The sequence below is a fragment of the Papio anubis genome, chromosome 20 (assembly GCF_008728515.1).
Source record: "Papio anubis isolate 15944 chromosome 20, Panubis1.0, whole genome shotgun sequence".
NCBI lineage: Eukaryota > Metazoa > Chordata > Mammalia > Primates > Cercopithecidae > Papio > Papio anubis.
The window spans coordinates 41,530,164-41,555,509 of NC_044995.1; the positions used below are offsets into that span (position 1 = coordinate 41,530,164).

The following is a 25,346-nucleotide window of genomic DNA, read 5'->3' on the forward strand; positions in this document are numbered from 1 at the left end:
GCTCTCCCACCCAGGTGCACATCCACTGAGTAGCGTCGCTGCGACGGAAGGAGGCGGGGTCTGTGGCGCGCAGACGCACCTTGAACTCTTGAGAGGCGGGCTGGGGCTTAGCCAATGGGTTAAGGGGGGAGGGAACGAGGTGGGGCTTCTCTCAGCCAATCGACAGGCGCGCCCTCGTTGCCGCTCTATGCCGCTCCGCCCCGGCTCGTTGGTCCCAGAAGGCGCCGGGTTTCCCAAGATGGCGGCGGACGTGTCCGTTACTCACCGGCCCCCGCTGAGCCCGAAGTCTGGGGCCGAGGTCGAAGCCGGCGATGCCGCGGAGCGCCGGGCGCCGGAAGAAGAGCTTCCGCCTCTAGATCCAGAAGAGATCCGGAAACGCCTGGAACACACCGAGCGCCAGTTCCGTAACCGCCGCAAGATACTGATCCGGGGCCTCCCGGGGGACGTGACCAACCAGGTATTGGGGGGGGGCGGTGTAGGAGCGTGGCGGGAAATACCACGGTGCGCGTGCGCGGGGGGAACCGGGCGACACCAGTGCGCGGGGGTCGTTGGCGGGGGCGTCCAAGCACCGGATCCACGCGGGATCGAGAGAGACCAAGAGCGGGATGTGGGGGGGCGGTGATGAAAGGGGAAACCGGCTGTGAAGTGAGGGAGGGCGTTGCTAGGGGCGACCACAGGCTTGGTCGACACCAAGTGATGGAAGGGGGCGGACAGCTTTGGTCCTGTTGGGGAATTGTGAATGGGCTGGTACATTGGACCACCAGTTGCCCCCTGCTTGGATGATGCTTTTCTCCACCCACTCTACCACAGGGTGGCGGGACCTCAAATCCAGAAGTTTCAGGACTGCGGAGAGTATGCCCCTCCGTCTCACGCGTTTATTCACTGCTCTCAGAGATAAATCCGGAAGTAACAGCAGCCCCTGGGTCTCAGCCCCCAAAACCTCAGGATTAATTTGGGAAAATGGGGTCTCCTGCCACCAGCCTACAGACCTACAGGAAGGAAGCGGGGCCTGTGTTCTATGGATCCCCTCGTGGCTAATCTTCCTGCTAGGAGTGCCCTTCTCATGGGGCCAGCATGGGGCAGCACTTCCCAATGCTCTTTGGACCCGGGGAAATGGCATCTATACTGCCCTGCCCTATGGCGGTGAAACAGGTTCTCGCTTCCTTCTGCTGAGAATCCCTGCTCTCTGGCCCACCAGCACACCTGCCACTGGCTCTCCCTGCCCATGGGTGGGCATCTGGCTAGTGGGACCCCAGGAATGTTGGGAGGGGCTGAATTTGGGGACAGATCGGGGCAGGCATCATTAAGAATGGTCAGGTTTGTTTCTGGGTCTTCCTCTCAGTGTTTGCAGTCTCTAAGCAGGAAACACATTGTTTCTCCTGCAAGATACATAGTGTATCTGGCCCCAGCAGGACCCAGCACTTTGCCTTCAAAGCTGACTTGAGGCTGGGCACGGTGGCTCATCCCTTTAATCCCAGCACTTTGAGAGGCTGAGGCAAGAGGCTGTCTTGAGCCCAAGGGTTCAAGACTAACCTAGGCAGCATAGTGAAACCCCCATCTCTACAAAAAATTTTAAATAATTAGGCATGGTGGTGCGTGCCTGTAGTCCCAGCTACTCAGGAGGCTGTGGTGGGAGGATCACTTGAGCCTAGGAGGTTGAGGCTGCAGTGAGCTATGATCGTGCTATTGCACTCTAGCCTAGGTGACAGAACAAGACCCTGTCCCTAAAAAAAAAGAAAATAAATGAGCTGGCTTGCAAGAGGGCAGCCTTATCAGGAGGAGGAAATTGGGAGGCATGTGAACCCACAGAATGTGGGGCTTACTAGTAGATGGGCTTCCCAGTCAGGTACCCGTGGGTGGCCGCGCTGCCCAACTGAATGGCCTCCAGCTGATCTCTTCACTTCTCCTAGCCTAGGTTTTCTCGTGTACAACATGAGTTTGTTAATACTTCACTTACAGAGTTGTTAGAAACGGTGAATCTTGCAAAAGGAGGTTCATGGAGGTTAAATGACTTCCCTAAAGGCATATTCCTTGTTTTTTGTTTTTTTTTTTTAAGATGGAGTCTCACTCTGTAACCAGGCTAGAGTGCAGTGGCTTGATCTCTGCTCACTACAACCTTCACCTCCCAGGTTCAAGCGATTGTCCTGCCTCAGTCTTCCAAGTAGCTAGGACGACAGGCGCACTCCACTACATCTAGCTGTTGTTTTGTATTTTTAGTAGAGACAGGGTTTCACCTTGTTGGCCAGGATGGTCTCGATCTCTTGATCTCATGATCCGCCTGCCTCGGCCTCCAAAGTGCTGGAATTACAGGCGTGAGTCCGGCTTTTTCTTTTTTTTTTTGAGACAGTGTCTCCCTTTGTCGCCCAGGCTGGAGTGCAATGGCACACTGCAACCTCTGCCTTCTGGGTTCAAGCAATTCTCCTACCTTAGCCTCCCGAGTAGCTAGGATTATAGGTGTGCGCCACCTATAACCAGTGGCGCCACCAGTAGCCACTCCTGGCTAATTTTTGTATTTTTAGTAGAGACAAGGTTTCACCATGTTGGCCAGGCTGGTCTCGAACTCCTGACCTCAGATGATTCACCCGCCTCGGCCTCCCAAAGTGCTGGGATTATAAGCATGAGCCACCCCACCCAGCCAGCTAAAGGTATACCCTTTAAGAGCATGTTGCCTGGGTAATAGCACAGTCTGCAGCCAGGTTCTGAATCCCAGCTCTGCCAGGTATGAGCAGAATGACCTTGGCCAAATTACTGCATCAAGCCTCAGTTTCCTCATTGGTAAAATGGGGGGTGGTAATTGACCTGCCTTCATAGCTGGTGGCAGCTATGAGGGCGGCACCAGGTTGCCCCCTTCCATCTCCAGTAACTCCCTGTCTTTTGTCTTATATCTCCACAGGAAGTACATGACCTGCTCAGTGACTATGAGCTCAAATACTGTTTTGTGGACAAATACAAAGGGACAGGTTTGTGGGGCCATGGGGTGGGCCAGGGCAGGGAATGACCGTCCCTGAAGATGGGAGGGCCCTGGCTCACTGTCTGCTGTCTGAACTTCAGGCCCAGTATTGCCCCCCAGGCCAAAATGGCAGGTTGCCCCAATCTGCCTGTCATCCTGTCATCTTGGGACAGCCTTCATGTTCTCCTTGAAGAACACTGGGCATTGGGCTGATTCTCTTCCTACTCCACTCGCTTGGCATTGAGCTAATTCTTGACAATGTTTGGCCGTGGGTTCATTCTCTTCCTACCCCTCTTGCCTCTTCCTTACCCAGCCAGTCACCCATGCTTGTGTGTTTTTGTTTTGTTTTGTTTTTTGTTCTTTGTTGAGATGGAGTCTTGCTCTGTCCCCAGGCTGGAGTGCAGTGGTGTGATCTTGACTCGCTGCAACCTCTGCCTCCTAGGTTCAGCCCATTCCTCTGCCTCAGCCTCCCAAGTAGCTGGGATTATAGACATGTGCCACCACACCCGGCTAATTTTTGTATTTTTAGTAGAGACAGGGTTTCTACCTGGGTGGGTCCAGGTTAGCCAGGTGAGGAGGTGGGGCTCAGTGTTCCACGCTCAGGGAACAGCAGCTGTGAAGGCCCCTCTGGAGCATGCCTGGTGTGGTCGGATAGCAGTAGTGAGATGGGAGGGGAGGTCGGCGAGCCCACGCAGGCTGCACTGCACCCTGCAGCTAGAACCCACCAGATGGATGTGGCGTGATCTGGTTACCATTTTTTTTTTTTTTTTTTTTTTTTTTTGAGACGGAGTCTCGCTCTGTCGCCCGGGCTGGAGTGCAGTGGCCGGATCTCAGCTCACTGCAAGCTCCGCCTCCCGGGTTCACGCCATTCTCCTGCCTCAGCCTCCCGAGTAGCTGGGACTACAGGCGCCCGCCACCTCGCCCGGCTAGTTTTTTGTATTTTTTAGTAGAGATGGGGTTTCACGGTGTTCGCCAGGATGGTCTCGATCTCCTGACCTCGTGATCCGCCCATCTCGGCCTCCCAAAGTGCTGGGATTACAGGCTTGAGCCACCGCGCCCGGCCTCTGGTTACCATTTTGAACAAAGCTTCCTGTGGCCTCTGGGTGGATTGCAAATCTGGGGCAGTATGTGGCAGCAGGGTTCAGGGCACTGGTGGCCTGGAAAGGTGGCAGGGGTGGGCAGTGTAGAGTGGGGCTCTGGAGTCCAGCTGCCTGGGTTCAAGTCCAGGCTCCCCTACTTGGGCACAGGGGTGCTGCTCTGGGCCCATTTCCTCACTGGCAAAATGTTGGTTGTGATGATTAAGTTATAACCATTTGACAGATGAGGAAACTGATACCCCCAAAGCCACCTGGGGCTTGGGGCTTAAATCTGGGCCCCAGTGAGCATGGGCTTAACCACTGCCCTTGGTATCATCAGAGTGACCCACGGCGTTCTTAGGACAGAGCCAGGTCCACAGTTGGTGGGCGCTGCTATGGGTGCGGGTGGACGCAGGGCTGGGAGAGGGCGTGGGCTTCGTGGAGCCTGGAGTCAATGGCAGGCGCGCTCGCCAAGGCTGGCAACTGTTCAGATTGGCAGGCACCTGAAATGCCCAGCATTTTGAGGTCCCACCTGCTTTGCAGGGTGGCAGGGTGGAGGGGCAGGCCCTCGGGGCCCGGCTGACCTCGCACTGCCCTCTTCCGACCGCAGCCTTTGTGACCCTGCTGAATGGGGAGCAGGCCGAGGCCGCAATCAACGCTTTCCACCAGAGCTGCTTACGGGAGCGCGAGCTGTCGGTGCAGCTGCAGCCCACGGATGCCCTGCTGTGCGTGGCCAACCTGCCCCCCAGCCTCACACAGCAGCAGTTCGAGGAGTTGGTGCGGCCCTTTGGCAGCCTGGAGCGCTGCTTCCTGGTCTACAGTGAGCGCACTGGCCACTCCAAGGGGTATGGCTTTGCCGAGTACATGAAGAAGGACTCGGCTGCCCGTGCCAAGTCGGACCTGCTGGGCAAGCCACTGGGACCGCGCACCCTCTACGTGCACTGGACGGATGCCGGGCAACTGACACCTGCCCTTCTTCACTCCCGCTGCCTCTGTGTGGACCGCCTACCACCTGGCTTCAACGATGTGGACGCTCTGTGCCGGGCGCTGTCAGCTGTCCACAGCCCCACCTTCTGCCAGGTGAGCCCTGCGGAGAGCACTGGGGAGCAGGTGCCAGGCCCGGAGCACCTGAGGGAGTCTTTGGAGTCATCTGCCTTTTCTTTTTTTTTTGAGACAGAGTATCACTTTGTCAACCATGCTGGAGTGCAGTGATGCAGTCTCAGTTCACTGCAACCTCCGCCTCCTGGGTTCAAGCGATTCTCCTGCCTTAACCTCCAGAGTAGCTGGGATTATAGGTGCCCCGCTACCATGCCTGGATAGTTTTTATATTTTTAGTAGAGGTGGGGTTTTGCCATGTTGGCCAGGCTGATCTTGAACTCCTGGCTTCAGATGATCCACCCACACTGGCCTCCCAACATGTTGGGATTACAGGCGTGAGCCACCGCGCCCGGCCAGAGGATTTGAATCCCTGTGCAACTTCAGGCCTCACTGTCGCTCTGTCAGATGCAGGTGAGGCCACTCTTGTAACTGGATCTTGAGGCTTGCTCACCACTCACCTCCTCATTCGCTGGTACCTTCATCAAACCTCCCATGGGGTCCCAGACCCTGGCCAGGCATTGAGGAGGCTGCAGAGGAGCCCACAGTCTATTTGAACCTTGAGGTCAGAGACTGAGGCTTCGCTAGATCCCAGCCCCACCCTCGAGCTCGGGCCAGTCACTGGCTCTCTGATCTACAGTTTCCCTCCTCCGTAAGCAGGGACTCAATACTTGCACAATGGGTTGGCAAAACAGCCCCTTGTTCATTCAGACCACATGTGCCAGGCACTTCTGTGTATGTGCCTCGCCCTGTGACAGGTGCAGTGGGGCGAGAATAGGCCAGACTCACTCTCTTTAAGAGCCCCCAGAAGGTCTTGATCCCCAGAGATCCTGAAGGGGACATTCCTCCAGCACTCACTGTGGACTCTGAGTACGTAACCTTTAGTTGCTTCATCCTGTAGCAACCCTGAGAGACAGGTATCACTCCCATTTTCAGGTGAGGATACCAAGGCACACAGGGGTCAAATAACTTGCCCAGAGTTAAACAGCCAGGGTCTGGCAGAGCTGAGATCAGAATACCACAGCCTAGCTCTGGAGCTTGGACCACTGAGAGGAGGCCAGTGCAGAGGCTTAGAAGGGGTAGGCCTGGCCAGACGCAGTGACTCACACCCGTAACCCCAACACTTTGGGAGGCTGAGGTGGGCGGATCCCTTGAGCCTAGGAGTTTGAGACCAGCCTAGGCAATATGGTGAAATCCTCTCTATACAAAAATTAGACAGGTATGATGGTGTGCCTGTAGTCCCAGCTACTCAGGAGGCTGAGGTGGCAGGATCGCTTGATCCTGGGAGTCTGAGGCTGCAGTGAGCCTTGATCGCACCACAGCACAATGACACTACAGCCTGGGCAATGGAGCTAGACCCCCATCTCAAAAAAAAAAAAAAAGAGTCCTGGGCTCAGACCCCCAGCTCTGTGGCTTTGAGTGGGTCCCTCTCGTGTAAGTGGGGTATTGGTGCCCCATTTAAACTAGGTGTCAGTTGGGAGGCAGAGGCAGGAGGATCACTCAAGACCAGGAGTTTAAGACGAGCCTGGGTGAGATAGTGGGACACCATCTCTATATTTAAAACAAGAAACAGGCTGGGTGAGATGGCTCATGCATGTAATCCCAGCACTTTGACAGGCCAAGGCAGGTGGATCACTTGAGGTCAAGAGTTCAAGACCAGCCTGGCCAACATGGTGAAACCCTGTATCTACTAAAAATACAAAAAAAATTAGCCAGGTGTAGTGGCACAGGGCTGTAATTCCAGCTACTCAGGAGGCTGAGGCAGGAGAATCGCTTGTACCTGGGAGGCAGAGTTTGCAGTGAGCCGAGATCGCGCCACTGCACTCCAGCCTGGATGACGGAGCAACACTCCATCTCAAAAAAACAAAAAAACAGGCCACGCGCAGTGGCTCACGCTTATAAAGCTTTGGGAGGCTGAGACGGATCACCTAAGGTCAGCAGTTTGAGACCAGCCTGACCAACATGGAGAAACCCCATCTCTACTAAAAATACAACAAAAAAAAAAGTAGCCAGGCATGGCGGTGTGTGCCTGTAATCTCAGCTACTTGAGAAGCTGAGACAGGAGAATTGCTTGAACCTGGGAGGCTGAGGTTGCGGTGAGTGGAGATCGTCCCACTGCACTCCAGCCTGGGCGACAGAGCGACACTCCATCTCAAAGAAACAAACAAACAAAAAGCTGAGTATCCATGAGCCATGGGAATCCCCTCTCTGTTTACTCATCATTCATTCATTCATTCATTCTGCCGCCTTCTCTTGGACACCTGCTACATACCAGGCCACCTGTGCGGGCTCAGGACAGAAGATGAGTTAGCACAACGGCCTCACCTTTTTTTAAATTTTTTATTTTTATTTTTTTAAGACAGAATCTCACTCTGTCACCCAGTCTGGAGTACAGTGGCGCAATCTTGGCTCACTGCATCCTCCGCCTTCTGGGTTCAAGTGATTCTCCAGCCTCAGCCTCCCGAGTAGCTGGGATTACAGGCGCCCGCCACCACACCCAATTTTTGTATTTTTAGTAGAGATGGGGTTTCGCCATGTTAGCCAGGCTGGTCTCGAATCCCTAACCTCAAGTGATCCGCTCACCTCGGCCTCCCAAAGTGCTGAGATTACAGGCATGAACCACTGTGCTGGCCTGGCCTTACCTTCTTATGTGGAGATCAAAAGTCACAGGGTCATGACCAGCTACAGGTACTCTTCTAGCCTGTTTCCCCATCTCAAAATGGGGTTGTCAGTGCTTCATGATCAGGTTATTGTGAACAGCTGCCCATTCATTTCTCCACTGGAACATTCACTAAATTTTTTTTTTTTTTTTTTTTGAGATGGAGTCTTGCCCAGGCTGGAGCGCAGTCACGTGATCTCAGCTCACTGCAAGCTCCGCCTCCCAGGTTCACACCATTCTCCTGCCTTAGCCTCCCGAGTAGCTGGGACTACAGGTGTGAGCCACCGTGCCTGGCCTTATTATTTTTATTTTTATTTTTTTTGTTGAGACAGGTTCTCACTCTAACACCCAGGCTGGAGGAGCCCAGGCTGGAGGAGTGCACTCCAGCCTCGACCTCCAGGGTTCAAGAGATCCTCCTGCCTTGGCTTCCCATGTAAGCTGGAACTACAGGAATGCATCAGCATGGCCAGTTGATTTTTAAAATTTTTTTTGAGACAGAGTCTCCTGTCAGCCCCAGGTTGGAGTAAGTGCAGTGGCCGGATTCAGCTCACTGCAAGCCCGGGCCTCCCGGGTTCATGCCATTCTCCTGCCTCAGCCTCCCGAGTAGCTGGGGACTACAGGCTCAGCCCACCTCGCCTCGGCTAGTTTTTTATTTTTAGTAGAGACGGGTTCCTCGTGGCTAGCTAGGATGGTCTCGGGATTTCCTGACCTTGTGATCCGCCTGCCTCGGCCTCCCAGTGCTACCATAGGATGGAGCCACTGCTACCGCAAAAATTTTTTTTTGAGATCGGAGGTCTCAGCCTGCCACCCAGGCTGGAGGTGGCCAGATCTCGCTCACTGCAGCCCGGGCCTCCCGGGGTTTGCGCCATTCTCCTGCCTCTCAACCTCCCCGAAGCTGGGACTACAGGCTCACCTCGCCTGCTAGTTTTTTGTATTTTTAGTAGAGACGGGTTTCACTGTGTCAGCTTGTGATGGTCTCGACTGACCTTGATCCTACTCTGCCTCGGGCCTCCCAAAGTGCTGCTGCTGGGATTATAGATTTTTAAAATTTCCACGAGGCCGGGTGCAGTGGCTCATGCCTGTAACCCCAGATCACTTGGAGGTCAGGAGCCCCAAACCAGCCCTGACAACATGGTAAACTCCTGTCTCAAGGCTTTCAGCACGGTGGCTCATGCCTGTAATCCCAGCACTTTGGGAGGCCTGAGGCGGGCGGATCACGCAGGGTTTGCAGATCAAGGACCATCCTACAGCCATGGTGAAACCCTGTCTCTACTAAAATACAAAAAAGTTAGCCGGGTGTGGTGGCATGTGCTTGTGGTCCCAGCTACTTGGGAGGCTGAGGTGGTGAAGAATCACTTGAAACTGGGAGGCAGGAGGCTGTGGTGAGCCAAGATCCCGCCACTGCACTCCAGCCTGCAGCAGAGGAAACTCTGTCTCAGAAACAAACAAACAAACAAAAACAGAAAAAAACCCTGTCTCTCACTTAAGAATACAAAAAATTAGCCAGGCTTGCATGGGTGCAAATTATGTGAAGATGGGATCTCCTATGTTGCCTGTGACTGGTCTGAAACTCCCAGCTCAAACGATCCTCCTGCCTCGGCCTCCCAAAGTGCTGGGATTACAGATTCGAGCCACTGGCCTGGATCTCACCAAACACGGTTGAGCATCTGATGAGTACCAGGCATTGAGGTGACGTCCTCCAAGGAGCCTGGTACCTTTAACGCTAGGGTGACCCGCTTGAATGGAGGATGGGCTTGACAGTGAGGCAGCTTGAGGTTCACATACCATCAGTCCCCTACTTAGGAATTGTGTGTGGCCTTGATTACCTGTGACCCCTCTGAGTCTCTCTCTGCTCATCCCTAAGATGGGTGGATTTCATGGCCGGGCACAGTGGCTCGTGCCTCGTGAATCCAGCACTTGGGAGGCCAAGCAGGCAGCCTCCTTGAGGTCAGAGTCTCGAGACCAGCCTGCAACATGGTGAAACCCCTCGCCTCACTAAAAATAATAAGAATTAGGTCATGCAGGGCTCACGCCTATCCCAGCACTTTAGAGCCGAGATCGGGAGCGGATCAACGAGGTGTCAGGAGATCGGCATTCATCTCAGTTAACACGGTGAACCTTCGGGCTCTCTACTAAAAATACAAAAATCCAGCTGGTGAGGTGGCTGGCGCCTGGGAAGTCTCCACAGCTACTGGTGGCCGAGGCGGCGAGAACGGCATAACTCAGGAGGGCGGAGCTGCAGTGAGCTGAGATCCCGCCACCGCACCTGCAGCCCGGCAACAGAGCAAAGACTCCGCCCTCAAAAATTAGCTGGGCTGGTGGTACCGGTAATCCCGGGTTATGGGGAGGTTGAGGTCGAGAATCACTTTGAATTAGGAGTACGAGGCCGCTGGGTAAGCCGAGTCTACATCACCGCACCCCAGGCCATGCAAGACCCATCCTAAAACAAAACAAACGATGGATGTGGTTATGGGAGATCTGTGCCCAGACCTTGGCACAGGGCGTGGGCTGGCATGGTATATGGGCTGGGCACTGCACCTTTGCTGCTCGGGCATCTAGGGGCAAGTGTGTTGGGGCCTAGCCCAGCTACTTCCTTTAGCATTGCTACTGGCTTGGCTACTGTCTGGAACGAGATTCTTCCTTCCCTACCCTTGCTGATTATCTTTTTTTTTTTTTTTTGAGACGGAGTTTGGCTCTTGTTGCTCAGGCTGGAGGTGTCACATGTGATCTCAGCTCACTCCAACCTCCGGGCCCCAGGTTCAAGGACTTTGCTTCAGCCTCCCTAATAGCTGGGATTACAGGCATGAGCCACCATGCCCGCTAATTTTGTACTTTTACTAGAGACAGCGGTTCTCCAGTGTTAGCTACAGCTTGTCCTGACCTCAGATGATCCTGGGCCACCGCCTCCCAAAGCGCTTGGGATTATAAAAGTGCTGAGCCACTGCATGCCTTGGTCTCTTTTTCTTTGTTTTGCTAACAGGGTCTTGTTTCCTCGTTCTTGAGTACAGTGGCCCAACTATAGCTCACTGTAATCTTGAATTCTGGCTTAAGCAGTATTCCCTCAGCTGGGACCATATAGCCCGGTGCACTCACCACATCCTGCAAGGATTGTTTCTTTGGGACAGCCACTCAGTAATTCTGATGTGGCTGGGTCCCATGAAGGCTGTCAGCCTGGCCTTGTCTGATTCCAGCTCTAGACTGTGACCTGGATAGGCATCATCCTCCTGAGCCCTGAAGCCTTCCCACCTGGCTGTGGCGGGCTTTGACAGTGCCTGTTTTTTTCTTTTATTTTTTTTTTTTTTTTTTGAGACAGAGTCTCACTCTGTTGCCCAGGCTGGAAATGCAGTGGCCGGATGTCAGCTCACTGCAAGTCTACTTCTCCTGGTTCACGCCCCATTCCTCCTGCCTCAGCCTCTCCTGAGGCTGGGACTACAGGGCTCGCTTCGCCCTCACACTCGCTAGTTTTTTTTGTATTTTTTAGTAGAGAGACGGGTTTCCACTGTTAGTCAGGGATGGTTGTCTCATCTCTGATTCTCGTGGATCCTCACTTCCCCTGGCCTCGGCCTCCCAGTGCTGATTACAGGCTTGAGCCATCACACTGGCTGGGCTCTTTTTCTTTTCTTTCTTTTGTTTTTTTTTTTTTTTTTTGAACGAGCCTACCCCTGCCCAGCTGAGTGCACAAAAGTGATCCCGCTCGCTGCAACCTCTACTTCCCATGTTGGACCCATTCCCTCGCGGCTCCTGCTCCTGGCAGTTTCGCTAATACAGGCATGCCCACCACTGCCACCTTGCATTTTTAGCAGACAGTTCACCGTTAGCCAGATGGTCTCATCTCCTGACCTCGTGATCCAGCTTCTGCCTGAGCCTCCCAGGAGTGCTGGTATTACATGCGGTTACCGCGCCCCGGCAATTGGTTTTTGGTGAGTAGCTCCTAGGCCTGCCTCCCTCCAGCTGGGCGTTGGTCTCTGAGGGGCACGCACCTCCCGCGCCTGCTGCTCTCTGATAAATGGGTATGATGCAGCCCCAGGGTCATTGGGAAGACTGTATTGAGCTGATGGCAAGCAGGGTGCAGCGTCTGGAATTCACTCCCTCATGGGGCAGCAGAGTCTCACAGGCTGTCACTGCGGTGCAGTCACCAGCCTCAAACAAGGACTGCCTGCTTCCTCCGCAGCTGGCGTGGGCGGCCAGGATGGGTAGCCAGCGGCTCTGGCAAGGAGGCTGAGACGGCTGAGATGGAGGAGTGCACACAGCAGGCGGATGGCCCCAGCCCCTGGGGGCAGCCACCCAGTCTCCCTGCTCTGGCCCCCGCAGCATGCTGGGCTGGGCCTATCAGCTGCCCAGCCATGGTTCGTGGGCAGGTGGAGGGGGATGGAGCCCCATGGGGATATCAGGGTCTCGTGGCAAGCCTTGTTGCTCTTGTTCCTGCAGGCCCCGGACCGGGAAGGGACCTCCCTGAGCCTAAACATCCTGCAGCCGCTCAACAACCCAAGCTCCGTCTGCCTCCCTCCAGCTGTTGGCTACTCAACCCCCTGCCTCCACGGCAGTGGTGGGGAAGCAGGGTAAGGTGGGTTGGGGCAGGGGCCCCCTACTGTGCAGAACGGGTTGCAGCACTGTCTCCTCGCACCCCTCAAACTGCCTATCTTGGCTATAGTGACAGGAGCCCTATAGGGCTGAGGGGAGTGTGTGGAGTCATGGGTAGGGGGAGCCGTTGTTGTCTGGCTACAACTGGGGGCCACCAGGCCACACAGCTGCCTGCAGGAGCTGGGTGCTGGCAAGAGGGGTGGACTTCACTGACTAGCCTCTGCTCCTTCTAGGCCCTTCCCTTTGTGCAAGTCCACTGCCCACCCCCCAGCCCTAGGAGCATCAGCTCGCCCTTCAACGGGCCTGGCTAGGGCTGTGTTTCATGAGGCGGGCGTGGAGGACAGGGACCCCCCACCCATCCCTCCTCCCATGTCTCCCCTGCAGGCCTCCTGGGTGCTCCCCCAGCCATGCTGGCTGCTTAGGGGAGGGCCAGCTCCCACCACGGCATCAGCAGAAGCTCGCCTTTTGGCAGAATTGCCCATGCACTGCACACCCTCACCAAACGCCTACAGCCCTGCCTTTTCAACACAGCCAAGGACTGTGTCAGATTCCCATGCCCCTGGGAAGTCTCCTGTAACCCCCAACCCCTAAGTCCACACCCGGCCCTCTCCAAACTTTCATGACAGGTTTCATATCTTTCCCTCTCCATTCTGGGAGAGGGCCCCTGGACTTGGTGCCTGGAGTGGGGTCAGGGACCTGGACATGCCTCCATTTAGGAGCTCTTTTGAAACTGGGTGTGGGCTGGGAGCACGTCAAGCACCACTTTGTGAATAGATCGCCCGAAGCTCCCTGTGGTGCACCCCAGGAAGAAACTCCAGGTCTATCCCCTCAGTGCTGCACTAATGGCTAATGCCACACACAACTCACACCTAGGAAACACAGGTATACATACAGACTCACACATACAGCGTGCAGATATAATACACACAGAGACAGATACAGACATAAGTCAAAGACACACATAGACACACAGAGAGACATATGACAGGACTCTCACGAATTTGAGAAAACAAAGACATACACGCAGCACACACACACACAGACGTACACCCATGCCCCGCCCCTGTCTGGTGGTGTGTGTGGTTCCTGATTCTAAGCAGTTTGTGTCAGTGTGTCTGTCTGCGGCAACTGGACAAGAGCATGAGCCTGTGGGTCCTGACCTTCTGTGACCAAAGTGGCTGTAATCTGCATGGCTGTCCTGACTCCATGTGGTGGCTGCAGCTGATACTGTGTTGCAATACTGGCCAGGGAACTGAGGCTCGGCGCCAGGACACCTCGGTCGGCGGCTTATGGGACGCAATTTGGGATGGGCTGGATGCAGGCAGGCACTGGGGAACCCTATGCTCATTCCTGCCCAGGGACTGGCTGAGCCCTGAGTCAGGGTGTGTCTGCCAAGACTCTGGGCTACACCTGTCTGCTTCCCTGGGCCACCCTGCCTATCCGCAAGGTAACTGTCTGCTCTGTCCCTAGAAGCCCGCATCCGGGGAGGACTCCACCCCTGGCCCCAGCTCTGGGCCCAGCTGCCAACTCCTCTCCCTCGGGAGCTGCCTGCAGGTGCAAATTTGCACCCGGCCAAGTCCCCCAGCCACTTCCCGGCCTCCCTTGCTACGTGGCCTTGGACGAGCGGACCCAACCCTGTGGGTCCCGCCACTGGTCCATCAGTTGGGTGTCTCCCCCAGGGCTCCAGGTAGCGTGAGCCTCCGCCTACAGTGGCCAGCATGGATTTGTCTCTGACCACTGGGCCCTGGGTCCATGGGGTTTCTGGAGGGCCCTGCAGAGGGGTCCCTCTGGAGCCTGGGCCCCTGGAAATCCCCTCCTCCTTCCCTCCCTAGGAGGGCCTGCCCCCGAGCTGCCGCCTTCCGGCAGGGTGCCACCACCCTGCTGCCATCCGCTTGGGCCCTGCTGGGGGTGACCGGGAGGCCCTGGGCTTGGGTCCCCCAGCGCCCAGCTCACTTCCTCCCCCACTTCCTGTGGGGCTCCAGGCTCCGGCCCTCAGGAGGCCTCCAGAAAGACACAGTGGGCCTCTGCTGACGCCTCTGGGGCAGCACGCCTGCCTCAAGTGCCAGCTGCACCACACCTTCAGCCTCCTGCTCTACAGAGTCCCCTTTCCCAAATTCTCGTGAATCTGGGCCTCTCCCGCCGCAGGTCTCACTCGCTGGGGAGCCCCCATGACTACCGATTCCCTGGAATCCCCACCTGAACCTACATAGCCTGCCTCAGCAACCTGGCGGGTAAGTGAGGCCTGGCTCAGAGGCGCTCGGGAGTAGCTACCAGCTGAGGGCCCCCACCTAACTCCCCAGCCCCTGGAGGTGGCAGCAGCAGCAGCAGCCTCCAGCCTAAGTCCCGCCTGCTCAGCCTCAGCAGCCACTCGCTCTGCCCTCAACCAGGGGCTGTCTGACAGCTGGCTGGGTTTCTACTCTACCCCGGGTGAGTGCCTGGCTGCAGCTCTCTCTGTCCCCTGAGGCCAAAATCTCTTCATTCTCCAAACTGATATTTCTCTAGGATGGACTCATGCCAGGCCATGTGCTGTGGGAGGCTACAGGAACGGGGCCGGATATGGTCCCCTGCTTTTTTCTTTTTTAAGTAGACGATCATTCCCATGTTGCCTTGGCTGATGGGCAGTAGTGCTAGCTCACTGCACTCAACCTCCTGGGCCTGGAGCTGATTCTCACACCTCAGCCTCCTGGAGGCAGCTGGGACTATAGACATGCACCCACCATACCCAACTAACTTTTTAAATTTTTGTAGAGACGAGTCTTATTGTAGTTGTCCAGGGCTGGTCCCCAAACCCTGACCTCAAGGAGCCGCCCACCTCAGCTCCCTCCCTAAAGTGTTGGGATTACAGGCGGGCAGCCAGCCACGCCCCAGCCTCATGCTGCCTCTTAAAGTTTCCCTGTCTCTCTGTACATCACTCCTGCTTCCTCCCAGTCCACCTGCTCTTGTCTGTCCATTCCCAAGACCTGGGAGGATCTTATGCCTCAGTCTGTCTGTCATCCTGACTTGTCTGTTCCTCCCAAGAGTGACTTAGGGGCCACACTGTCTCTCCTGAGAGACAGGGGCTTACCTTTCTGTCCCTCTCTCCTCACCTTTGGTTCCTGTTTGTACTCCTGAGATTTGTCCTTCTACATGACTTCTGCAAACTCCTTGCAGGTCAGGAAATTACAAACTGGGCCAGGTGCAGTGGCTCACACCTGTATTCCTGTGCACTTTGGGAGGCCGAGGGCTGACTACCCAGTTGGGAGTTCAAGACCAGCCTGACCAACATGGAGAAACCCTGTCTCTACTAGAAAAATATAAAATTAGCTGGGCGGTGGCACATGCCTGTAATCCCAGCTACCAGGGAGGCTGAGGCAGGAGAATCGTTTGAACCTCGCAGGCGGAGGTTATGTGAGCCGAGACTGCTGCATTGCACTCCAGCCTGGGCAACAAGAGAAAAACTCTATCAAAAAAAAAAAAAAAAAAAAAAAGAAATTGCAAACTGGCCGCCCATAGGTCACCTGGGTGATGTTTGGCCCCCTCTGGATTTCAAACAAATAACAACGGAAATTAACGCTGACACAGGAAAACTACAAGAGTCCACACGCCTGGAATTCCCAGCTTGCCTGGGAAACTCCAAACACTTAGACCCATGGGGGGCACCCCCTTCACAGCAGCCATCCCTGGGGCCGAGGTGCATCCAGCCCCAAATTTGCCTCTTCCTGGTCCCAGAGTGGTGGGGGCTGTCTTCCCTGATGACAGCTCTGCCAGCGGAGTTCAGCTAGGGGTGAGGCTGGGACAGATTCCAACCCATTGTGCTTCTCCCACTTTGATTCAGGACGTGGGACCACGGCGGCTCTTCTCCCACCCACGGGAACCAGCCCTTGGGCCTCACGGACCCAGTCGACACAAGGTGAGAGCCACCTGGTATGGTGTGTGTAGCAATCAGCTTTTACTATATGACAGGCTGTGCCATGACTTAGTAGCCTAGAATAGCAGACCTTGTATTTTGTGTGTTCTTTGTGGGGTTTTTTTGAGACAGGATCTCACTGTGTTGCCCAGGCTGGAGTGCAGTGGCTCCATCATAGCTCACTGCGGCCTCAAACTCCTGGGCTCAAGCGATCCTCCTACCTCAGCCTCCTGAGTAGCTGGGACCATAGGCACTCACCACCATGATGGTTAATTTTTGTACTTTTTGTGGAGACGAAGTCTCCCTATGTTGCCCAGGCTGGTCCAGACCTCCTAGGCCCAAGCAATCCTCCCACCTTGGCCTCCAAAAGTGCTAGGATCCCAGGCATGAGCCACCGTGCCATGCCAGGCATTGTATTACTTCTTGCTACTCTGTGGGGCAGTGGGCGGTCCCTGGCACTCACCCGGGCCTCAGTGAGCTACGTGGCCTCACATATTTGGCGTCCATAAGCTGGAACAGTTTCTCTGTGTCCCTTCGTGCAGTGATGATCCCCGGGTTCCTGGAGGAGGAAGAGGAGGCGGGTACCCACGTGCCAGCTCTCCTCAGTCCTAGTCCTTTAGTCAAAGCTAGTCTTTGCAAAACCCAGAATTGCTGGGCATGGTGGCTCACGCCTATAATCCCAGCACTTTGGGAGGCTGAGGCGGGTGGATCACCTGAGGTCACGAGTTTGAGACCAGTCTGACCAACATAGAGAAACCCCATCTCTACTGAAATACAAAAAATTAGCTGAGCATGGTGGCACATGCCTGTAATCCCAGCTACTTGGGAGGCTGAGGCAGAAGAATCGCTTGAACCTGGGAGGCAGAGGTTGCAGTGAGCGAGATCATGCCATTGTACTGCAGCCTGGGCAACAAGAGCGAAACTCCATCTCAAAAAAAAAAAAAAAAAAAGCCCAGAATCATTTTGGAGGATCATATACACAGGGCTGGGTACTACAATTGTCTGCTTCACTCCACCGACCCTTCTTCCGCAGATGTCCCCCCCACCCAGTGGCTTCGGTGAACGGAGCAGCGGTGGGAGTGGCGGGGGCCCCCTCTCTCACTTCTATTCAGGCTCGCCCACTTCCTACTTCACCAGCGGCCTGCAGGCTGGCCTCAAGCAGAGCCACCTCAGCAAGGTGAGGAGCCTCTCTGGCTGAACACAGGCATCCTGGGACAGCTACGATTTGGGGGTGCTTGCCACCGGGGCTCTGTGACCCTCGGTACCCAGGCCAAAGCTGGGGTGGTGGCAGGGGTCGGTCTTGCTCAGGGTGGAGTAGCAACAGCCTGTTGTCCTCCATCCACCCTGTGCATCAAGCACCTAGCACTGCTAGCCTTCCAGGCTTTCTGTCACTTGCTCCCTCTACAGCCCAGGCTGTGGGTGCTACTTGGCCTCATTTGACAGATGAGAAAACCGAGGCTCAAATAAAATGGAGCAATTGGCCCCCAGGTCTCATGGCTAGAAAGTAGCAGAAGCAAGATTTGAACCTGAAACCTGAAACCCTTCGCCTGCGGGGACAGGGAGGGCAGGGAGGGCACGGGCGCGGGGGGGGGGGGGGGGGGGGTGCTTCCTCTGGCCCCCAGGGAGTAACCTGTTCCACCTCTCCATTTCTTCCAGGCGATCGGCTCTTCCCCACTGGGCTCCGGAGAAGGGCTCCTGGGCCTCGGCCCAGGGCCTAATGGTCATAGCCACCTGCTGAAGGTACGGGCAGGGGGTGGGGACATGCAGGGCTGGGGAGCCCCGGCCCCCCAGCGGCCCCTGACCTGCCCCGCCCTGCCCTCTGTCTCCAGACCCCACTGGGCGGCCAGAAACGCAGCTTTGCCCACCTACTGCCCTCGCCCGAGCCCAGCCCAGAAGGCAGCTATGTGGGCCAGCACTCCCAGGGCCTCGGCGGCCACTACGCAGACTCCTATCTGAAGCGGAAGAGGATTTTCTAAGTGGCTGGCGCCAGAGATAACTCAAGGGCCTGCACCAAATCGCTTTTGGGTTTTCTGGTGTTTTGTTTTGTGTTTTTTTAAACCATTTTCTCTCTTTCGGTAATAGAAAAATCTCTGAAAGACTTTACTGACCAATCAGCTGGAGCCCCAGGAGCCCAAGGGGTGTGGGGGAGTCTGGAGGCCTCATTGCACCTCTGGCTTGCTCCCCACACCGAAACCCTGCAGCCTTAAGAGAGAGGGGCCCCGGCCTGCTCTCCCTCCCTTCCCCCATCTCCTCTTCCGATGTGCCCGTCTCTCCGGAGCCCTCCTGCCTCGTTGATCCTGTAATTTTGGCCTTTCGAGTGCCTTGGAGGTTTCCCTGACCTCCCGTGAGGATACAGAGACTGTCTCCTTTTTTTTAACTTTGACAACTGACTTCTGTTTCCTTTTCTAATTTTTATTTTTAAAACCACCGCGGACAACCCCCAGCTGTGATTCCTTCAAGGTCCGGCCTGTCCGGGCCACCATTCCACACTTTGCAGTTTGAAACAGCTCTTTTTCCTACATCTGCTGCAGGCATGGCTGTCTCCTGCCCCTGCCTGCCCATCTGGCCAATATCCCAGCCCCGGGGCCCGGGGTCCCTGCCGCAGCCCCCTCCCCTTCTGATGCCTTAAAAGCTGGGCCCCAGGCCCTGCTGGCCAGAGCCACAGATGCCAAGCTCTGGGAGCTTGACTATGGACCAAACAGCTCTGGCCTAGGGATTGGGCCACCCTACCTAGGATCTCCACCCTGGGGACAGTAGAAGGGCAAAGCCTTCATCTTGGCGAACCAGCCTCACCACCCCCTCCTGCCTGGGCCTCGGTGCAGAGATGGGCTTTCTCTGCCAATCCCCTGCTGTCTGTCTGTGGGAGTCGGACGTTGTGCCCATCTCCCAGAGCCTCTGCTGTCACTCCCTTGTTGAAGATGAATTCTTGAATTCTGCCTGCCCACCCCAGGCCAGATCCCTGGAGCTGGCCTCCTTTCAGCCCAGTGCCAGAAACCAGCACTCCATGAAGATAAGCTCTGGGCCCGCACACCAGCAGGACCTGTCGACCTGAGGTGACCCTGGGCCTTGCCCCCAGCCAACTGGGCCACTAGCTTCCCTCCCTTGACTCTGGGGGTCCACATCCACTCCAAGGGGACTATTCCCCGGACCCCACCCCAATCTCCCCACACGGACCTTTGCTGAATTAAAGTTTGTAAGTAAATGGTTTTAAAGAAATCAGAGTTGGCTGGTTCTTGGGACAAACAGTGGGCCTGAGTGGGAGGTCTGGGATGGCCCCGCGGGTTTACCTGAGCTGGATCCCGCCCTGCTCTTCCCTCCTTGTCACCGCAGGCCCTAAGCAAACATCTGCGCTTCTGTTCCAGTAATTACGGGCCCTTACCTCACGTCCCTGGCGCGGCGCATGCTCAGTCGGTGGGTCACGTGATGCACGTCATGGCTGCCTCCATGACCCGGGGCGGCGTGAGTGCCAGGGTTCTGCTTCAGACTGCAAGGGGCACCTGGTGGAACCGAACTGGGGGCACTGCGGGGTCGGGGGAGGGGGTGGCGCCGGGGACAACCAGAAAGTTTCAAGCGACAGGTACCTGAGGCGCCCGGGGCGGGCAGCGTTAACCCGTCAGATGCCGGCGGGGCGGGGCTCTGCGCAGCCGCTCACTCAACCGTGTTTTCCAGGCTCGCGCTCGGCGGGAGAGGAGGAGACAGGCGGCCCCGAGGAGCCCGGGGACGTGTGAGTGCAGGGGGCCAAGTCCCCCATTCCTCATCCCACGGAATTCCTCTGGTCCCCATCTTGTCCTGTAGCTTCATCTCGCGGTCCCCCTTCTGCTTTGCCCTATTCAGCACCTGTGCGTCAAGCCTCAATCCCTACTTCCTAACCCTAGATTCTACCCGGGCCCTGAGCCCATCATCCAGTTCGGCATTCGCACCTCCATCTGTCCCCAGGGTGAACGTGGTGTTCGTAGACCGCTCAGGCCAGCGGATCCCAGTGAGCGGCAGAGTCGGAGACAATGTTCTCCACCTGGCACAGCGCCACGGGGTGGACCTGGAAGGTAGGAACTGGGCACAGGGAGTTAAGGAGGTCCTTATCCATTTGTCCAAAACAAAAACAAAAACAAATCAGGTGTGTCTCTTCACGACTTTTCCCACCAAATATGGACTAAAATCCAAACCCCTTACCACGGCCTCATCTGTTGCCAAGCTCTTATTTATTAAGCATTTATTAGAGATCACTAGGTGACTCCCAGGATTTTGTGTTCTCTTCCCCCTTCCTCCCAGTATTCTAGCCACATTGGCTTTCTTTTTGTTGTTGTTTTGAGATGGAGTTTCACTCTTGTTGCCCAGGCTGGAGTGCAATGGCTTACTGCACCTCAGCTCACTGCAACCTCCACCTCGCGGGTTCAAGCGATTCTCCTGCACCACCTGCCAGACTAGCTGGGATTACAGGCGCCCACCACCAAGCCTGGCTAAGTTTTGTATTTTTAGTAGAGACAGGGTTTCACCACGTTAGCCAGGCTGGTCTCAAACTCCTGACAGGCAATCTGCCCGCTCAGCCTCCTGAAATGCTGGGATTACAGGCGTGAGCCACCACACCCAGCCCACACTGGCTTTCTTGTGGTTCCTCAAACAGTCCAGCTCATTCCTTCCTGCCTCGGGTCCATTGCATTTGCTGTTCCCTCTGTCTGAAGTGCTTGCCCAGCAAACATTCTGGCTCTTTCTCATCCTTCAGACCTCAATGTAAATGTCATGTCCCTAACAATTCCATTCCCCTCAGCCCAGCTGAAGTACCCATGCCTTAGTTACTCTGTCTCATCAGTGTGATATGATATATAGCACTTCTCACTTTTTTGTCTTTTCAAGAGACACAGCCTTGCTGTGTCGCCAATGCTGGAGTGCCATGATGCAATCATACATCACTGCAGCGTTGAACTCCTGGGTTCAACTGATCCTCCCACCTCAGCCTCCCAAGTAGCTGGGATTATAGGCACAAGCCACGATGCCAGGCTGTTTTGTTTCCTACTTTGTCATCTGTCCCCCAGTGAGACTGGAGACCCATGTTCTTATTCATGCTTATCTGTTGCCTTGCCTGTCAGGATGTAACAGGTGTTTGATAATTTGTTGAGAGAAAAATAATAATAGAAATTTCTTGTCCAGGCGCAGTGGCTCACGCCTGTAATCCCAACACTTTCGGAGGCCGAGGCAGGTGAATCACTTGAGGACAGGAGTTTGAGACCAGCCTGGCCAACATGGTGAAACCTTGTCTCTACGAGAAACACAAAAATTAGCGGGGTGTGGTGGCACATGCATATAATCCCAGCTACTTGGGAGGCTGAGGCACAAGAATCACTTGAACTTGGGAGGCAGAGGTTGCAGTGAGCCAAGATGGCACCACTGTACTCCAGGCTGGATGGCAGAGCGAGACTGTCTCAAAAGAAAAAAAAATATATATATATATATGTCTTTAACTATGTTAATACATATTCACTGACTGAATCTTCTTGACAACTTGAGTAGTAGAGACTGTTATTCCGTATTATAGATGAGGAAACTAAACCCCAGGTTAAGTAGACCTGGTCTAAGGTCAAGTGAGTGACAATACTAGACTCACCAGTCCATTTTAGCCACTAATCTGTGTTGCCTTTTTATGAATACCTACTGCTCGTCAGGCAGCAATACACAAAACACATAAGGCCTCTGTCATTTCACACCCATTTCGGCCTAATAGGGACAATAATCCCACAGGTAAATATATAATTATGTCATGAGTAACTTGGGAAGGGTTGTCTGGAAGAAAATATACAGGGTTTGCTTTTGGAATGAATATATCAGGGATCCTGATTTTATCATTAAAGGGGAAGATATGTTGGGAGGGGTTATGAAAGGCCTACGTAAAGTTCTGTTCTGGAATCCAGCAGCCAGTAGTCTAGGACAGAGATTGGAATGTGAAATAGATTTGCTTTTTTTTGAGATAGAGTCTCGCTCTGTCACCCAGGCTGGAGTGCAGTGGCCAGATCTCAGTTCACTGCAAGCTCTGCCTCCCGGGTTTATGCCATTCTGCCTCAGCCTCCCGAGTAGCTGGGACCGCAAGCCAGCCTGCAGCCCAGCTAGTTTTTTGTTTTAGTAGAGATGGGGGTTTCACCATGTTAGCCAGGATAGTCGCTGATCTCCTGACCTCGTGATCCGCCCGTCTCGGCCTCCCAAAGTGCTGGGATTACAAGCGAGCCACAGCGCCGGCCAGTTGTTTGTTATTTATTTATTTGAGACAGAGTCTGGCTCTATCCACCAGGCTGGAGTGCAATGGCGTGATCTTGGCTTACTGCAGCCTCCCCTCCCGGGTTCAAGTGATTCTGTTGCCTTAGCCTCCCGGTAGCTGGGATTACGAAGCCACGCCACCATGTCAGCTAAATTTTTTTTTTTTTTTTTTTTTTGAGACGGAGTCTGTCCCTGTCGCCAGGCTGGAGTGCAGTGGCAGGATCTCTCACCTCACTGCAAGCAGCCTCCCGAGGGTTCACGCCATTCTCTGCCTCAGCCTCGAGTAGCTGGGACTGGCTCCAGCCACCTCGCCCAGCTAGTTCTTTGTATTTTAGTAGAGGCGGGGTTTCACCAGATTGTAGGATGCCCTCGATCTCCTGACCTCGTGATCTGCCCGTCTCGGCCTCCCAAAGTGCTGGGATTACAGGCTTGAGCCACCGCGCCTGGCCAATTTTTGTATTTTTAGTAGAGATGAGGTTTCACCATGTTGGCCAGGGTGGTCTCAAACTCCTGACCACAGTTGATCTACCTGTCTTGGCCTCTCAAAGTGCTGGGATTACAGACATGAGCCACTGCGCTGGGCCAGTAGAGGTCAGTGGCCTGGCAAGGTGTGGTGGCTCACGCCTGTAATCGCAGCACTTTGGGAGGCCGAGGCGAGCGGATCACAACATCAGGAGATCGAGACCATCCTGGCTAACAGGGTGAAATCCCTTCTCTACTAAAAATACAAAAACAAAATTAGCCAGGCATGATGGCGGCTGCCTGTAGTCCCAGCTACTCTGGGAGGCTGAGGCAGGAGAATGGCGTGAATCTGGAGAGAGAATGACGTGAGGAAGAGCTTGCAGTGAGCCGAGATCACGCTACTGCACTTCAGCCTGGGCAACAGAGCAGGACTCCATCTCTAAAAAAAAAATAACAGGCCGGGTACAGTGGCTCCTGCCTGTAATCGCAGCACTTTGGGAGGCTGAGGCAGGCAGATCACGAGGTCAGGAGATTGAGACCATCCTGGCTAATATGGTGAAACCCCGTCTCTCCAAAAAAAAAAAAAAAATTATAAAGGAAAACAAAGGAATGGTCGGGCATGGTGGCTCACACCTATAATCCCAGCACTCTGGGAGGCCAAGGCGGGTGGATCACAAGGTCAATAGATTGAGACCATCCTGGCCAACATGGTGAACCCCTGTCTCTACTAAAAATACAAAAGTTAGCCGGGCATGGTGGCACGTGCCTGTAATCTCAGCTACTCAGGAGGCTGAGGCAGGAGAATGGCTTGAACCTGGGAGGCGGAGGTTGCAGTGAGCCAAGATAACACCATTGCACTCCAGCCTGGGCAAGGAGAGCGAAACTCCGCCTCAAAAAAAAAAAAACAAAAGCAAAAAAAAATTAGCCAGGTGTGGTGGTGTGCATCTGTAGTCCCAGCTACTTGGGAGGCTTGGGTGGGAGTATCACTTAAGCCAGGAGGTTGAGGCAGTAAGCTATGACTGAGCCATGGCACTCCAGGCCGGGCAACAGAGTGAGACCCTGTCTCAAAAAAAAAAAAAGAAAATCTAATCCCTCTTTCCTTCCCCCACCACACTGACTGCTGAGTCAGCTGGTCCATCCTCCAAGAGCAGCGGAGAGGTGGGGACACATTTGCCCAGCACCGTGATAGGGTCACAGCAAGGGCTCACAGGCTGCAAGGAGCCTGCCTGGACTTTCCCCTCTTAGCTACCTGGCAACCTCGTCCATGCCCTTTAATGGTTCTGCATCTCAGCCTGCTGGGGAGTCCCTGGGAAATGGGGCCTCCCGGATGTCCCTTTGTAGACCCTACACACTGGGGAACAGCCAGCTAAGGACACTGAGGACATGACACAGTGCCTGGTGCACACCGTGGGGCTGCAGGCCCGGGAGGGAGACGTGAGGCACGTGGTGGAGGAGAGATCTACTCTTCTACGCCCTTTGCAGAGCGGCCCCTTCCTGACTCTGCCACTCACCTGCGCCCACTTCACTTCCCGCCCCTAGGGGCCTGTGAAGCCTCCCTGGCCTGCTCCACCTGCCATGTGTACGTGAGTGAAGACCACCTGGATCTCCTGCCTCCGCCCGAGGAGAGGTGAGTGGGGTAGCCCTGCCTAGCTGGGAGCTTCACCCTGAAGCACTGAACAGCCCCCACCATCCTCCCCACTTCAGTTCCTGGAAGGGGAGCTGCCTCCCCCCACACTACCCCCTGTACTCAGTCAGCTTCCTCCCTCCCCTGCCTCTGGCCCCTCACCCACCCAGCTAGCCTGCCCTTGGCTAACACTGCCCGTGTCACCACCCCAGGGAAGACGACATGCTAGACATGGCCCCCCTCCTCCAGGAGAACTCGCGGCTGGGCTGCCAGATCGTGCTGACGCCGGAGCTGGAAGGAGCGGAATTCACCCTGCCCAAGATCACCAGGAACTTCTACGTGGACGGCCACGTCCCCAAGCCCCACTGACGTGGACACCTGGACTGTTAAACATTGCCATGACCCCAGGGCCCAGACTGAGGGAATAGCCAAGTGCCAGCCCTGCCCAGGGAGCGGACAGGCCTGGGAGAGACGTGGAAGCCCCTGCGAATGACAACACCCCTGCTTGGGAGAGATTCCCGTGTCCAGGCTCCGGCAGGGACCAGGCCCCTAGTGGGGTGCCTTCCCCAAGCCCCTGAGAATCGGTATGAGTAGGAGTGGACTCAGATTGGAGCTGCAATAAATCAGTATCACAGGCTCCAGCATGTTGAGTGTCCTTGGGGGACAGATCTGGGGTCTACACGTGGCTCACACCTGTAATCCCAGCACTTTGGGAGGCCAAGATGGGAGAATCACTTGAGGCCAGGAGCTTAAGACCATCCTGGGCAACA

At 55.3% G+C, this 25,346-nt stretch overlaps 2 protein-coding genes across 3 annotated transcripts; both read left to right on the forward strand.

The window, feature by feature from the left end:
• Positions 1-113: 113 nt before the first annotated feature.
• Positions 114-19,463, forward strand: RAVER1 (ribonucleoprotein, PTB binding 1). Its single transcript, XM_031659060.1, has 10 exons — positions 114-457; positions 2,894-2,960; positions 4,637-5,235; positions 12,209-12,339; positions 13,832-14,048; positions 14,194-14,480; positions 15,923-16,250; positions 17,281-17,424; positions 17,904-17,987; positions 18,077-19,463. The coding sequence occupies exons 1-10, from the start codon at positions 188-190 to the stop codon at positions 18,221-18,223; spliced, it is 2,274 nt and encodes a 757-aa protein (XP_031514920.1). The 5' UTR covers positions 114-187; the 3' UTR covers positions 18,224-19,463.
• A 189-nt stretch (positions 19,464-19,652) lies between these two features.
• On the forward strand, positions 19,653-25,217 carry FDX2 (ferredoxin 2). 2 transcript variants are annotated; one of them, XM_031659936.1, is made up of 5 exons: positions 19,653-19,706; positions 19,917-19,971; positions 20,123-20,290; positions 24,492-24,579; positions 24,789-25,217. In XM_031659936.1, the coding sequence occupies exons 1-5, from the start codon at positions 19,671-19,673 to the stop codon at positions 24,943-24,945; spliced, it is 504 nt and encodes a 167-aa protein (XP_031515796.1). In that variant the 5' UTR covers positions 19,653-19,670; the 3' UTR covers positions 24,946-25,217. The 2 variants fall into 2 exon arrangements, with proteins under 2 accessions (XP_031515796.1, XP_003914923.2); XM_003914874.3 differs by having other exon boundaries at positions 19,668-19,824; positions 20,184-20,290.
• The last annotated feature ends 129 nt before the right edge of the window (positions 25,218-25,346 follow it).